The sequence below is a fragment of the Staurois parvus genome, unplaced genomic scaffold (assembly GCF_062004578.1).
Source record: "Staurois parvus isolate SC_StPar_1 unplaced genomic scaffold, SC_StPar_1.0 ptg000014l, whole genome shotgun sequence".
Classification (NCBI taxonomy): Eukaryota; Metazoa; Chordata; class Amphibia; order Anura; family Ranidae; genus Staurois; species Staurois parvus.
In genome coordinates, this window is record NW_028317810.1 from 2,210,474 (window position 1) to 2,227,271 (window position 16,798).

The window sequence follows — 16,798 nt, forward strand, 5'->3', positions numbered from 1 at the left end:
CCTTGAAAAAGTATTCATACCCCTTGAAATTTTGCACATTTTGTCATGTTACAACCAAAAACGTAAATGTATTTTATTGGGACTTTATGTGATAGACCAAAATAAAGCGGCACATAATTGTAAAGTGGAAGAAAAATGATAAATGGTTTTAAAATTTTTTTACAAATAAATATCTGCATTTTTAGTCAGCCCCCTTTACTCTGATCTAGTGGAACCAATTGCCTTCAGAAGTCTCCTAATTTGTAAATAGAGTCCACCTGTGTGTAGTTTAAACTCAGTATAAATACAGCTGTTCTGTGAAGCCCTCAGAGGTTTGTTAGAGAACATTAGTGGACAAACAGCATCATGAAGGCCAAGGAACACACTAGACAGGTCATGGATAAAGTTGTGGATAAATTTAAAGCACGGTTAGGTTACAAAAAAATATCCCAAGCTTTGAACATCTCCCGAAGCACTGTTCAATCCATCATCTGAAAATGGAAAGAGTAAGACACAACTGCAAACCTACTAAGACATGACCGTCCACCTAAACTGACAGGATGGGCAAGGAGAGCATTAATCAGAGAAGCAGCCAAGAGGCCCATGGTAACTCTAGAGGAGCTGCAGAGATCCACAGCTCAGGTGGGAGAATCTGTCCACAGGACAACTATTAGTCATAGCACTCCACAAACCTGGCCTTTATGGGAGAGTGGCAAGTAGAAAGCCATTGTTGAAAGAAAGCCACATGAAGTCCCGTTTGCAATATGCGAGAAGCCATGTGGGGGACACAGAAAACATTTGGAAGAAGGTGCTCTGGTCAGATGAGTCCAAAATGTAATTATTTTTACCTAAAAGCAAAACGCTATGTGTGGCGGAAAACTAACACTGCATATCACTCTGAACACACCATCCCCACCGTGAAACATGGTGGTGGCAGCAACATGTTGTGGGGATGCTTTTCTTCAGCAGGGACAGGGAAGCTTGTCAGAGTTGATGGGAAGATGGATAGAGCCAAATGCAGGGCAATCTTAGAAGAAAACCTCCCTCCAATCTGACAGAGCTTGAGCGATTTTGCAAAGAAGAACGGGCAAAAATTTAACTCTCTAGATGTGCAAAGCTGGTAGAGACATACCCCAAAAGACTTGCAGCTGTAATTGCACCGAAACGTAGTACTACAAAGTATTGACTCAGGGAGGCTGAATACAAATGCATGCCACACTTTTCAGATATTTATTTGTAAAAAAATTTTAAAAACCATTTATCCTTCCACTTCACAATTATCTGCCATTTTGTGTTGGTCTGTCACATAAAATCCCCAAAAAATACATTTACCTTTTTGGTTGTAACATGACAAAATGTGGAAAATTTAAAGGGGTATGAATACTTTTTCAAGGCACTGTATTGGAACACAAACAGGAACTTAGGCTGTACATTCAGTGCAGCAAATGAAACTGTGAAAATACATGATCAATGCACATCTTATTTAGGTGAAAAACACAAGGTGTGGGCAGGAATATTTACAATGTCCTTAAATTGGACTGCGGCTAGGCTATAGATATTTATAGATTTGCATATTCTTAACAAGCAGTCAATCAACTTTAAAACAATGATGAGCTTTAAAGTAAATCCATGACTGGGCTATTGACATTAAAATATGTAACAAGCAGTAAATAAGCTCTATAACAAGTCCTCACTGACCTCTGTAGTTGCAGACACTGTGGATGAATTAATTGTTAAAACAAAACTCAAAAACGAAAACATTTAGCAATTTTGATGTTTAACAGTTTCTAAAACAGTGTCATGCTTTGTGAAGACATACACAGTAGGAATATGTAAGATTAATCCCCAGTCTTTCCAATTATTACCTAAAGTCTCCATGTACCACTGTGGTTTTCTGGTCTGCAGGTAGATGCTGTGGAAGCCATTCAATAAGCCGCTCCATAGAAGGGATTTGATGAGTCTCGCTAGCTCTGTACTGCTTCGTCCATGTCTGAGTTTGGCGTTGAACATATGCACCTAATAAATAAAACCTAGATTCCATAAACTGTGAAGAGTAAATCAGGATGGAATGAAACATAACTAAGCAAATGGGTCAAGAACATAGCACTGAAATTTGACATATAAACAATCATCACACTAGGGCAAAAAGCTTAAATGCGCTAATTCATACAGTATGTATGATTAAATCCAATATGTATATTTTTTTAATCAAATATTTTTTAATAAGTTTAACTTTTTACACATATAAAGAGAAAACATAACACAAATATCTATACAAAACAAAAAGAAAAAAAAACCCAAAAAATAAAACAAATCATTTTAAATAAATAAATGTAACAATAACAATAATTTGTTCCGGTATATAGCAGTCATCGCTAAGAAATGTTTATGGTTATAGTGCAATCAATAATTCAGTTAAATTCCGCACCATAGACCCATCACAGAGCAGCAACACAGGGAGATCAACCCTACTAGTGGAGGCTATGTATGGGGAAGACAGCCAAGACGACCAGATCTTATTAAATGTATTTATACAACCCCTGTGCTTACAAATAAATCTATCCAGCACAGCATTTGTCGCCGTGCACCACTGAATACGGGTTAGGAGATCAACTTACATGCAAGAAATAATAAACAGGTAAATAACATTTTCTGGGAAAATAATGGCCAATCCTCTGAAAATATGCCTAACAAGGCAAATTTAGGATCAGGAGTCAATTGAATTGAACAAAGTTCTAATAATTCTAAATACTGTATATCTATCCAATACTGAAGTAACTTAGGACAGTGCCATAACATATGAATTAACTTGCCCATATGCATACTACAACAAGGGAAATTAGGTGAAGGTTGACACCCCAAGAAAACAACATTTGAGGGGAATAATAGACTCTATGGAGTTTAAAAAGCTGTGTCAGCCTTTGCATGGGGGAAAGTGAAACTTCTGGAAGGAGCTCTAACACCGCTGTGCACTGATCCTCATCTAGATCGCCTATATCCTGACTCCATGTCTATCTGCATTTACTCAAGATTTTAGAGCTGACTGCTCTCACTACTGTAAGGCTTCATATAAATCATCAATTAGACCCTTTTTAGATTCATTCTTTCTATGGTGTCATCACCATAGAAAGAGTGTTTGAAAAGTTAAAACATACAGTATGGGATCCAAACAAGTCTGAGACTGTAATGCATGGTAGAGTTGTAAGTACTGGAAAAATACTCTATTGGACAAGTGGTACTGCTCAACAATAAGGTCAAAAGATAGCATAGAATCTCCATTATACAACTGATAAAGATATACTAGACCAGAATGTTTCCAATGCTCAAAACCCAAATCCAATATTACAAAAAACAAGTTACATTTTTCCAAAGTTATATGTATGTGCAGCAAGGGCTACTATAAACACATGGGGGGGGGGGGGGAGGACTAATATACTTAATCATACACCAGATGTGGTGCCAGGCAGGGATGGCTGCTCATTGGTGTGGGAGCATTTGACCATTATGATAATATGAAGTCCTCCTGCGCTTATATGGATAATCCCTATCTCTAAGCTGCTGGCACTAGATACCGCAACCCCAAGGTGTATGTGACTCCAAAATAAATATATAATAGTGCAACGCTTTAAAACTAATTCCCTCCAAACAGTGTAAGGATTATAAAAAGATCAATATATATACATGAGAAAGATCAATATATATACATGATACAGTGATAAATTATACACACACGTGATCAAACAATTGAAAAAGATCTAAGATCCCCCTCCAATCCACATTTGAGGGATCACTGAAGTAAAAATAAATAGTGCAAAATAGTGCGTGCATCCCTAGCCAGGGATATATTGCTAAAATGTGATCAGTGAACCACACTTGACAAAATTCCACAGTAAAACCCAAACACAAATCAGAGTCCCCCACATATAAATGCTAAAATGAATACAGTCCAAAAACAAATCAAATCGTGCTCCAAATATTCTTCGTGGGTCAATCACCCACTTGTGGTCATCAATGGTGGCACTCACTCCTCTCCTTATAGGTCTCCTCCGGCCACGGGCATCAGCAACACTTTTTACCCTCCACACAGGACCACAGTAATGAAACAAAAAAATCATCCATAGTATGATAACATTTTAATGAAGCCAATTATAAAGATATACAAATGCCTACTCACATGTCTGTAATGAAACACTCGCCTTTACACCACACCCTCTGGGTATACCATTGATGACCACAAGTGGGTGATTGACCCACGAAGAGTACTACCTGTGAGGATCGTGGTGTGATCATAAAAGTGAGCTGGCCCTGTGGGGTCACTGGAAGGAGGTGAGGGGGCATTTTGGCCATTTGAAGATTTGCACCTGTGACCACGACCACACAAATACCACCTGCATGTGTTTTGAATATTTGGAGCACGATTTGATTTGTTTTTGGACTTTATTCATTTTAGCATTTATATGTGGGGGACTCTGATTTGTGTTTGGGTTTTACTGTGGAATTTTGTCAAGTGTGGTTCACTGATCACATTTTAGCAATTTATCCCTGGCTAGGGATGCACACACTATTTTGCACTATTTATTTTTAATTAAGTGATCCCTCAAATGTGGATTGGAGGGGGTTCTTAGATTTTTTTCAATTGTTTGATTACGTGTGTATATAATTTATCACTGTATCATGTATATATATTGATCTTTTTATGATCCTTACACTGTTTGGAGGGAATTAGCTTTATAGCGCTGCACTAATATATATTTATTTTGAAACATTTGACCATTACTATTTATATCAGATCCTAGGCACATGCACTCCTCTTGGATAATTCTGAGGTGGTTCCATGTGATATACAGAGGCACAATTTGTGAGCAAGCTACACATGTTCTTATTTTTTATGCTCTCGTTTTGAAGGGTTTAGTCTATTTTGTTTGTTTGGGCCCACATATGTATTTTTTACTACTTCTATCCGGGCTGAACCTATTTTGCCAATTTTCCATAGTATATACTTTAATTGAGCCCCTATGCCAACAACCTATTAGTTTAAGTTCTACATTTATTATATGTTCGTATGTGCTCAATAATGAATATTAGACTCCTTTATATGTGGCCTTATTATACTCGCCAGATCCCCCCATTGGCTGCTGCCATGTGGTCCTCGCTGGGGGATGGCATTTTGAGGCGTCTCTGCCTGCTCCCTCCCTGATGTGTCACCTGGAGAGCATCCTCATTCAATTTTCTATGAATACCTGTTACTTATTACCCGATGTGGTGCAATTTGTAAGTGTTTGAGCAATCAGCTTTCTCTTACATACTTTTAAAATGATTTTATGTCACTTTATTGTTCACATTTCTTTGATATGTTGCTAGGACATATTTAGTCCCTGAAGAAAGAAATTAGAGTTCTGAAACGTGTTGGATTTGCCTGAACAACATCACTGTACAAGTTCTCTTGGGCTGCTTGCCCATCTGCCAATTGATGTATCCCAACCTGTCAGGTTTTATGCACACTGTGTATATTTTTTGTATGTGATATAGGAATCATTGTAGTACAATTTACTATACCAAATCTTTTGATTTGTTTTATCATGCTAATTTGTTATAATAAACATTATCGTTTTATATATTTTTTGCATACTCATTGTGGTTTTTGCCATAGAAAGTCCTAGGGTAATATTTAGTTTTTCCACATTACTGAAAGAGTTTCTTTATTGCAAGAGTATACCTTGTTTGCCATAATCTCCTAGTCCAGCTGCTTTGATGTCCACACTGTGAATTTGGCACAGAACTTTATTCATTGCTGTATATATGGCTTGACGTTCTTTAGCATCTAGTTCTGGTAGGGCAGGGTCTTTAAAAATGCGCCCAGTGCAATATTCCATCAGATAAAAGGGAGTTCCAATGACGCTGCCAAGAACATAATATTTTATTCTAATGTAATAGAATACTGTATAACAATTAAGGTTACTAAACTCACAGTAAAAATCATTCTATATGCAGTAAAGCATGTTTGTTATACCAACTGTGGAATCTAAGGGGTTAATCCTCCGCATTGTATAAAAAGGCTGTTTGATCCTGTCTTCTCTGATTCTCCCCTTCTTCTAGTCTCCAATCCATCTGCTGATATTACAGAGCCCTAGAAGGCACTCTGCAGATGCCCAGTTTGGTGTGTATTGCTAGAGCTTTGGTTTGTTTGTCTTTTAGGAGGGAGCATGTGATCAGTACAGGGCAAATCAGCACTGTCCACACAGAGGGTCAGGAGTCATGCAGCCTCATAAGACAGTCAGAGGAGAATGCAAACTCCTCCTACAAGTTTTAACCAGTGCTCAACCAGACACTGATAGAAGTCACAAGACTGCTATATACTGCTGATGAGAAAAGGTATTTAGCAGATTATATTTAGTAAACTAATTGCATTTCAATGATCTGTTTACTGTGGGAGATAAGATTTAGTAAATGTAGGGTCCTGGGTTTAGTAACACTTTAAGCCACTTCTGGATCACAAAATACACCCAAATTCACACTCTGATATACCTTGAATCTTCACAGAGGCTCAACACTTTTGGTACAGGAACACCAGCTTCACCCAGTGCTTTCAAAACCCTACAAAGAATATGACACAAGTCAATGCTGATTAAATAATGCAAAAAAAAAAAGCCATATGTGTTAGAAAAGTGTCATGAATCAGATGTCGGACCATTCAGCAACTTTACATGCCTGCATGTCTAAATTACTCTCATAATATACAACAGTGTCATTTTTTTAAAACGCTTTACCTTTATAATTAAAAAGCAGCCCTTGAGCAACATTCAAGTGACTTTGCCTACACTGACATGATGTCATAGGTATGCTGCAGGCAGGAGGAAGCATTTCCTCAGTTTTTTCTCCCCAGTAATCAGACTAAAAACTGTAACTTTGTAGAAAGTAACAAGATGGAAGGCTGCAGCAGGGGCTGTTCTGTGGAAGAGGATTGAACAGGACATTAATGGTATCCTTTGGAGAAGAAAACAAAAGTCTCTGAAATAGGAAGAGCTCATTATCAAAGTTGGGAAATCCCTGTAACCTGGCCAAATTATCCCTAAGGCTATGCATAGACAGACAAATACATGCAGGGGGTTCAAGTCAAACCGGGACCTTTAATTTTACAGGTTTAAAAGGGGATGCTAGCATGGAGGTACTACACACAGTAGTAAGTGACAAGTGTGTCCTATTACTGATAGGAGGCACGCAGGGCCAGTCCTGAGACCGGTAATCAAGATGGCAGACAACAGTGTTCATGTGTGCATGGAAGAATGTGTGGTGATGAAGTTTCTTGTGAACAAAGGCGTAAAACCCACAGATATCTACAGAAGACTTCAAGCATAGTACGGTGATGAGACGCTCAGCCGAAGTAAGACATTTGAATGGTGTAAACGTTTCGAAGATGGCCGTACATCCGTCAGTGACAATCCCGGGCGCTGTGGCTCCCAGCCCACAGCAGTTATTCCTGTTAACATTCAGCACATGGAACGCCTGATCCTGGATAAATGATGTATAACCTGTCATGAAGTTGCACAAGAGGCGAATTGCAGCATTGATGACGAAGTGAAGTAGGCTGTCCCTGGATGGTTCAGGCGTACTGACAAATTGTTCTATGCCGAAGCTTTTCAGGCATTAGTTAAATGTTTGGATAAGTGTATAAATGTAGCAGGAGAGTATGTCGAAAAATAAATGCAGTTTCCTTGAAATTTGAAGTATGACAGACAGATATCTGTCTATGTGCCGGGACCAGCCACTGTTCATGGTAGAACTACAAATTTCACTGGTGCATGTGCAGTTAACACTTCACATTTAAAATAATTGAATCAGGAAAGATTGGGAAAGTAACCTCTGTGAGCTATAACAAGTGCTTTTAACATCAAGAGAGTCCATTATAACCTCTGGGGGCAGGGCCGGGTCAGGCCGGACCTAGCCTATCTGATCTGGGGTTGCTGTAAAACAAAAAGTCAGGGTACAAAATGTCAAAACTGTGTGGAAGTAACTGATAGTCTGTCACACAGTGTCATGACCTGGTTAACACTAATATGTATTAGATTGTCATTAGATAAGGGTGAACAAAACTTGTGCCCACCTATATCAGAAGTCCTATCAGAGTCCCCCTTTACATCAGTATTCCTCATCAGTCTCCTTCTTTAGATCAAAACTACTCATCAGAGTCCCCCCTTACATCAGGTGACCCCATCAGAAAGCCCCCTTACATCAGATGTCCCCATCTTAATACCCCCCTACTTCAGGTGTCCCCATCAGAGCACATTAGGTGTCCCCATCACAGTACCCCCTTACATCAGGGTCCCCATCAGAGTACTTCCTTACATCAGGTGTCCCCATCAGAGTGCCCCCTTACATCAGGGTCCCCATCAGAGTACCTCCTTACATCAGGTGTCCCCATCAGAGTGCCCCCTTACATCAGGGTCCCCATCAGAGTACCTCCCTACATCAACTGTCCCCATCAGAATGCCCCCTTACATCAGGGTCCCCGTCAGAGTATCTCCCTACAACAATTGTCTAAATCAGCAGTCCCCATCAGAGTGTCCCCTTACATTAGTTGTCCCCACCAGAGTGCCACCATGCATGGATTGCCCCAATCAGAGTGACCCCTTATATCAACTGTCTGCATCAGACTGGCTCATGGATCAGTGGATGCAATCTCAGAGAACTGGGGGGGGGGGGCACAAGTACAATCTGGGGGGGTCATAGCCCACCCTGTCTGGAGGGTACCCCAAAACATCCTGATCCTCATCCATGCATTATGTCAGGCTGTAAAAAGTAAACCTGTACAATTTAACTGAACATATGATAAAACACAGATGTCTGAAACATGTTAATAGCAACACTTTAAATACATCCTTCAGTAATTTTATATGGCAGTAAAAGAGGTCATGTAAAGTCTTGAAAAAACTTAATCTAAAGCAGGTCAGGGGAACAGCCTTACCCAACATACAACTGCAAAACTTATCATGCTTACTACGCCATGTTGTGGACTGGGTGAGAGGTAAATCAGAATTCTCAAACTATAGATTAGAATCAGGGCTGATGGCATCTTGGCATCTGACGACACTCATGCATACGTCACATGAGAAAATACCATCTCCCATTCATCATAACATCTTGATTAGGATACAGTCAGGGGCATACCTACCGCAGGGAAAACAAGGCATTTGTCTTGGGTGACATTTTTCAGGCAGGCAGTCACCCAGGCAGAAGAGACACACAGGTCAATCTGATGTCCCAAAAAAAAGGCCACCGCAGCGCTGCTTTACTCACAGACAGTAATCAAGTATTACTGTCCCGGCCGGCTGAGACCTGTTTTTGCTTGTTCCATCACTATCGCCACTGCCCTCTGGTTGCTAGGACCGCCTGGCGTCTAGCAACCAGTGACGTCACAACACCTAATGCAGAGTAAGGATGAGGCCCCAGCATTCAGAGCAGAGGAGGATTTTGCTTACTCTGCCACAAGTGGTTAGCTCCCCCACCTCCTCCAGCATCTGTGGCAGTATGCTTAGAGGAAAGGGAACTGGATTTGAGTCTCAACTCAAACTCTGAAGTGAGGCCGGGGATTGGACCATTTGTGTCATGAGGGAGTCCGGCAGAGACCTATACAGAGAGGACAGCAGAAGAGGACAGATGACACCCTCGGAGGGAAGAGAGGAGGAGGTCACATCCTTAGATCTCAGGGGTTTGTGTGACACCCCCCCCCCCCAAAAGTGAAGGACTACAGGTCCCAGCATGAACCCCTCAGAGCTGAGGATGTGACAGCACCCTTCCCCCTAACTAGTGAATGACTACAAGGCCTAGCATGAACCTAAGGCTGGATTACATTCTGCACTCATAGGGTACAATCAAAAACTGAGTTAAAATGTGTTGGTAAAGTTAGTTATTGATGTTTTATAGTAGAAAGGAAACTCCGTTATCCAGTATAGACATATAAACAAGATTTTACAATTACAATTGCTCTGTCTAGCAGCTATCTTTAGTGCCTTTGTTGTGGGAACTAAACAAACTTACAGGATGGTAACACCTTCTGAGATGTATAGTAAAACGGCATATAACTTGTATTTATGACAATGTATCTGTTTTTTATAGTCTAATTGTTGAATGCAAGAGAAGCCTCATGTGCTGCCAATCCCTAAAAGTAACACCCGGAGTGGCGACAAACACCAACTGTGTTCCCACAATAAGAAAAATATGAGAGAAAATAAATGTGCTGCGCTTCTCCTTGCTAATATAAAACAACAACTTAACAAAAATAAAGATAAATAAAAATAAAAAACACCTAACAGAGCCCAACACCAGAGCTCATACATGAAAAACTAGATAACCAACATTAGGTGAATAATAAATAGAATCAACAAGCAATAAACACCTGACAGAGCCAATGACAAAAGAAAAAAAAAATGAAATGACGTGTGATGATAAGTGAAATATGATCATCCATAAAAAAAAAAAAAATAGTGAGAAATTAAATATATAACCCACTAAGTATCAAGGATGCAATATCATCAAACATCAAAAAGCATGTAGATGAATGAAAAAAATGTGAAAAAGCAATAAATGACCAGCAGAGAACCTGTCAATAAACCATACACTATAAACGGGTCAAAAAAAAAAAAATGGTCCCAATCTTGTGCAAAAAATCTTCATAAGTCACAGTAACACCCGGCTGAGATGATGCACACCATCCGATCAATTATATATTTAATTTCTCACTATTTTTTTTAATGGATGATCATATTTCACTTATTATCATTACACTTCATTTAATTTTTTTGTCATTGGCTCTGTCAGGTGTTTATTGCTTGTTGATTCTATTTGTTATTCACCTAATGTTGGTTATTTAGTTTTTCATGTATGAGCTCTGGTGTTGGGCTCTGTCAAGTGTTTTTTGTTTTTATTTATCTTTATTTTTGTTAAGTTGTTTATATTAGCAAGGAGTAGCACAGCACATTTATTTAATCTCATATAGTCTAATTGTATTAGTGGAACACATCAAGGACAAAATGTATATAACTGGAATATAAGAATTGCTTTAATTCTTTGCTATGTAAATGGTAATGTTCTGTGCACATATATATATTGTAACATGGAATAAATGTTAAACTATATGTAAGCTCTCACCTTGTAAAATAACTCATAGTTTAAAATAGAAATGAAAGGTAAAACATTTGTGTATAGATATAAAAAAAATTATAAATACTTTTTTCCCTTTTTTATAAGTGATCACTTATCCTCTGTTCCCTCTGCATAGATGTAGTGATGAGGTGAGGGTGGAGAAACAAAAGAACACTGAACTTCTCATTGAATGGCTGTCAGAGGGCACGTGTTAGGATCAGTTTGAACATTGGAGGAGAGCACACTGAGTTCCCAGCACAGCTAGAGAACTAACAAGACTATGCTCTCATGCTTAGTGTGGTCAGTTTTTAATAGGAATGCAGAGGGCACACCAAGGATTTTACACAAAAGAAATAAGACAAAGAGAACAGAATACTTTTTCATACAAGAACATGATACAACAGGCACATATCAGGAATATGAAATGTTGGGTTTACATACTCTTTAATTTCTTTTTTGGAAATTAAGATATTTGAAAAAAAAAAACCCACAGATGTTACACTCTGTAAAAAACCATGTGGCAAAGCAATCATTAGATTCCTTGATGGGTCAACTGATGAAGGCCTAGCATCTTCAAAATAAAACAATGTAACAACAAGCGACTTCCAAATGCATGGCTATATGGATGACCAGAAATTGGAATTTTATCAATTATTGCCCTTAAAGGAGTAGTGGACTAAATGGGAGAAAAACATTCATGTAAACCACCATAAAAGGACACATCTACAAGATACAGATTTGTTGGGACTATACCTCACTGAGACAATTAATTCGGTTCCACCAAGTCTGCCAACTGTAGATGATATTCTTAGAAATGTGAAGACCACTGAAAAATGATATATTGCCAAGTTAAAAAATATAAACCTACCTATATTCCCTTTCTATGGCATGAGCCCCAGGCAGCAGTTTTCCTGGAGGTTTCTTCCTCAGTACCAATTGCTTTCCATTGAACCTGACACAGTAAGTGGGGTTGGACTGCCCATGGCTGAACTGACGAACAAGCAGAGAACCTGCAACAGGTAACAAACATATGGCTTTAAATTCCCAGGGTGTCCATTATTCAATAGGAAATAACACAAAACTATTGCCAGATTGGTAATGACTAAAGCCAGACGAACGTATATGAATAAGAGCATGGCATGATTAAAAATGTATGTAAAAGAACTACCTTTTATTAAAATCATCAATTTCCATGTGTTACTCGCTGTTGCATGTCTCTCGTTTTAATGCATTTAGTGTGAGTGATTGATAGCATTGTTTCCTACAGAAAATGAAGTGTTTGAAAATTACATGGAAAATATGTTCGACTAAGGCCTTCCCCAGGCTTGACTTTAAAGTATATCTTTAGCAGATTTAGCGGTAGAAAACATCTGATACGGCAGTGTATCCTTTTTCTTCTTTATTGTAAGCTCAGTGACTAGACACAGTAGAAAAAAAAAAAAGGTGTTTGGAACGCCCATGAACCCATGCTGGGCTAAATGTAGATCGATTTAAAGCAGTATTAAACCCAAAACCAGAGATGTAATATATTGCAGCTTACCATCCATTAGATGTGGTGGCTGCATTACTTTTCTTTTTTTAATCTTTCTTCCCTCTATTTTCACCTGGTATTCTAGCCAGACACACCTCCTGTATTAGGTGCCCCTACTTTGGAGAAGAAGCACAGAAACACCTTTGAACAGCAGCATTGTCAGTCGGGGGAGGGGAGTGTTAGATGTACTAGCAAATTTAAATACACTAACAAAATAAAGCCAAACTCCAGCTTATACTTTAGTTACAGCTTTTTTAAAGCGGAGTTCCACCTGAAAAAAAATAAAATAAGTCAGCAGCTACAAAAACTGTAGCTGCTAACTTTTAAAATACAGACACTTACCTGCCCCTCGGTCCAGCGGTGTCCTCACCACTGCTGGTTTCACCAGCCGTCTTCTCTCAACGGTGCCAGCATATTCAGTGTAGGCACCCAGCTGTGACAGCTTGCGGCTTCACACTGTGCATGCGCGAGAAGCGCTGCGCTTTATGAATGGCCCCATAGTCTTCTGGGGCCTGTCACATGTCCCAGAAGACTACGGGGAGAAGGGGTGAGGACAACTTCCGCTTCCGATCGCCTATGCGATCGCAGCGGAAGTGGGAGCGGGTACCTGTCAAATTTGGCTACCCATCCCCCCCTCTCCTCAAAGGTGCCAATCCTTAATGGGGAGCGGGGGACAAAGGCTTAAAGTGGAACTTCCCCTTTTGGGTGGAGCTCCACTTTAAGTACCTTATATACAAGTATATTTATCATTTAGAGAAATATTCAATTTAGCTTGCTTTGTTGCAGTCCAATTAGACCTGATCCATTTGTATTATTCTGTCTGCCAATTTATAAACAATGTCTGTAGAAAATATGAATCTGAGTTTTGTCTTTTAATAGCAAATAGGTTGGTAATGTATGCAATACAAGTTCAGTCCAACCAAATACTATACTTTAGATTTTGGTACATAGTGCAGAGTTAAATGGTTATAGAGTTGAAATTGTTTTTAACCTTAATGCATTCCCTGCATTAAGGTTTGAAATGTTTTACCACTTGTGCCCCACCCCACCACCACCACTTACCTGTATCCTCTGTCTATCTAGTGTTGTGCCCAGCTGCAGCTCTTCCATCCCTTCTTTCTGGTCTCACAAGAGACTCAGGCAGCAGCATGAACCATATTCTCCTGCTGCTGTCAGTCAAATCTTGTAAAGAGGGAGCGGGGGGTCTGGCTGCACATGTGCCCCCATAGCACACTCTTTAGTCTTATCAATCTCCATCAGGACTGTCGGATCCTCCCCTCCTACGTCTGCCTCCTGTAACAAGTTGGTTGCTAAGGAAGCTTCCGTGCATGTGCGCTCCCATTGGGTCCAGTTCGGAGTAATGTGTCCACACACTGCACCAGAAAGCCATGATCCCACTGGCTTTTTACAGGAATATGACTGATGTCCTCCAAAGCTCCCGTGAATCCAAAAAGTGAGCGGAGCGATGCTGGAGCTGGTGGCAGCAGTGGCAAGTAAGTGTATAGGGGATGGGGGGTTATGTGGGAAGTAGGCCAAGTAGTGGGGGCCATAATACAAAAAAAAAAAAAAGCATTAAGGTACAAAAATGTTTAGTTTTTAGTACTACTTTACATTGCCTTGAAAAAGTATTCATACCCCTTGAAATTTTCCACATTTTGTCATGTTACAACCAAAAACATAAACGTATTTTATTGGGATTTTATGTGATAGACCAACACAAAGTGGCACAGAATTGTGAAGTGGAAGGAAAATGATAAAATGGTTTTCACAATGTTTTACAAATAAATATCTGAAAAGTGTGGCGTGCATTTGTATTCAGACCCTTTTACTCTTATACCCCTAACTAAAATCTATTGGAATCAATTGCCTTCAGAAGTCACCTAATTAGTAAATAGAGTATACCTGTGTGTAATTTAATCTCAGTATAAATACAGCTGTTCTGTAAAGCCCTCAGAGGTTTGTTAGAGAACATTAGTGAACAAACAGCATCATGAAGGCCAAGGAATACACCAGACAGGTCAGGGATAAAGTTGTGGAGACGTTAAAGCAGGGTTAGGGTATTAAAAAAAAAATCCCAAGCTTTGAACATCTCAGGGAGCACTGTTCAATCCATCTTCCAAAAATGGAAAGAGTATGGCACAAGTGAAAACCTACCAAGACATGGCCATCCACCTAAACTGACAGGCTGGGCAAGGCGAGCATTAATCAGAGAAGCAGCCAAGAGGCCCATGGTAACTGGAGGAGCAGGAGAGATCCACAGCTCAGGTGGGAGAATCAGGTGGCAAAATACAGCTGTAAACATTTTCAAAAATAGCGATGTACAGTCTGTTGAAAACAGGCCTAGAAGAACACTGTAAAACGTTTTAGACATTTAGGTACTGAAGAAGGCGAACAGGTTCTTTGCAACTGTTAAGTAAATTCCTTTAGTAGAGTAATCATTTGTGATCATTTGAAGTGAAGGCTAAATGAAAGGCTGACATTCTACAGTGGGCATAATATTACAGGCTACATTTTGCTGGGACAGTTATATACCTGACAGAACTTCTCCAAACAGATCTTCCAGATATTTCTTCAAGGAATCCCTTGAAATCTCCATTGAGGGTCTCACAGCACGAGTGTTTGGTACAAAGTCTTTCAAAGGGAACCGTAACAATTTTTCTAAATCTTCGAGTGCCTCTTTCACATTATTCACCTGTATGACACAAAAGTGTTAGTTGTAAAGACAACTGCATATTTTCTTGTCATCCTTGTCCTTGGGGGTCACAGATGTCCCCAAGAACCATCCAGAAAGCTAAGAGCTCAGAGGGTTGCTAATTCCAAAGACAGTAATATTTACAATGGTTAAAGTGTATCTAAAGCCAGAATGTTTTTTATATATAGTTTTTGTTTTTTTTAAAGCATGGGGAAGTGATGAAGCCATCGGGTTTTCATTGCAGCTGTAACCAGAACAGGAATAGTGAGGAAATTTTTCAATGGGGTAAGCCTTCACTTTTGAGAGATTTCCACTCTCTAAAAGCTTGTTCACACTTCATCGAACACTTTTCAGAGGGCGGTTGACAGGTGGCTGGGAAGCAATATGTAGTCTCCTCACTGACTGCTTTAAAGGATAAGTTTACATTTCTCAACATGTTACATCTGTATTTAGGGTGTAACATGCAACATGTTGAGTATCTACCGCCCCCTCTTTGTGACAGCAGGCAGGGGACCTTCTCCCCGCACTGGCTGTCACAATTTCAAAACAGCAGGGCAGTGTGACGCCCCGCCCACACAGCCACGTCATTCATTCACAGAGCTCTGTGAATGCCTGCCTTCAAGTACTGTCAGCCATTGCAGCTGATGACTTGTAGTTCTCAAGGAACTGCAAGGGCACCGGTGAGCACTTTCCTAGTCCACTGAGCTTCCTGGATTTCAGTAACTGCTTGCCCATATCGGACATACGGGCAGACAGTATACTGACAGTCTGCAAAAACCTGACATTGCTCCCATGATCTGCTGATCATGGGTCCAATGCTTTACAGGCTCCCAAGGAAAAAAATAAATAAATGCAATTTTTTATTAGCAAAAAAATGTGATTTTAATATTTTTTTTTTTAAAGGTGAACTCATCTTTTAACCTGGAAAAAGCCTTTTTCAGAGGCACATGAACAACCCTGTCCGGCTGCTGTTGCTACTTATAGAAGAGGGGGACGATGGTAAAACTGCAGCTTAATCACCAATTTTTAGCATCCTCTGATTACCCCTTTCTGTTGTGTCTGTGGGATAAGAGTGGAAAATGCTAAGCACTTCACAATCTATCAAAAAAAAAGGTCTGTCTTTAAAGTGGAAATTAACTCTGGAAGCTGTACCCTAAAAAATGCAGACATAGGTCAAAGCACTGGTCACCAGTATTACCTGTGATGCTGATCTTTCCCCATTACTGACATGAAAATCACAACAATGGCATCAACAATCTCAGTCCAAATTTCCTAACACTGTCAGTCAGAGGCACAGTGCCTTAGATCTCACACTACAGATATAAAGCTTCGAGGCTGTAGGCACACTCAAGACACAGTTTTAATGCTTAGGCACAATTAACATTTCTGGATGTTCTCCATAACAAATATTCACTTTTTTTTTAGCTCAGTTCCATTTTAATTGTAGTTTACACATT

At 39.7% G+C, this 16,798-nt stretch overlaps 1 protein-coding gene across 3 annotated transcripts in view; it reads right to left on the reverse strand.

Moving 5' to 3' along the window:
• Positions 1–16,798, reverse strand: part of ACAD10 (acyl-CoA dehydrogenase family member 10) — an 81,283-nt gene that overhangs the window by 40,076 nt on the left and 24,409 nt on the right. For all 3 annotated transcript variants that reach the window (XM_089676767.1, XM_089676775.1, XM_089676757.1), the window contains 5 exons: positions 15,182–15,341; positions 11,987–12,128; positions 6,505–6,573; positions 5,696–5,877; positions 1,845–1,995 (listed from right to left, as the gene is read on the reverse strand). In XM_089676767.1, coding sequence (XP_089532893.1) covers positions 1,845–1,995; positions 5,696–5,877; positions 6,505–6,573; positions 11,987–12,128; positions 15,182–15,341 — 704 coding nt within the window. The remainder of the gene's footprint in view (positions 1–1,844; positions 1,996–5,695; positions 5,878–6,504; positions 6,574–11,986; positions 12,129–15,181; positions 15,342–16,798) is intronic.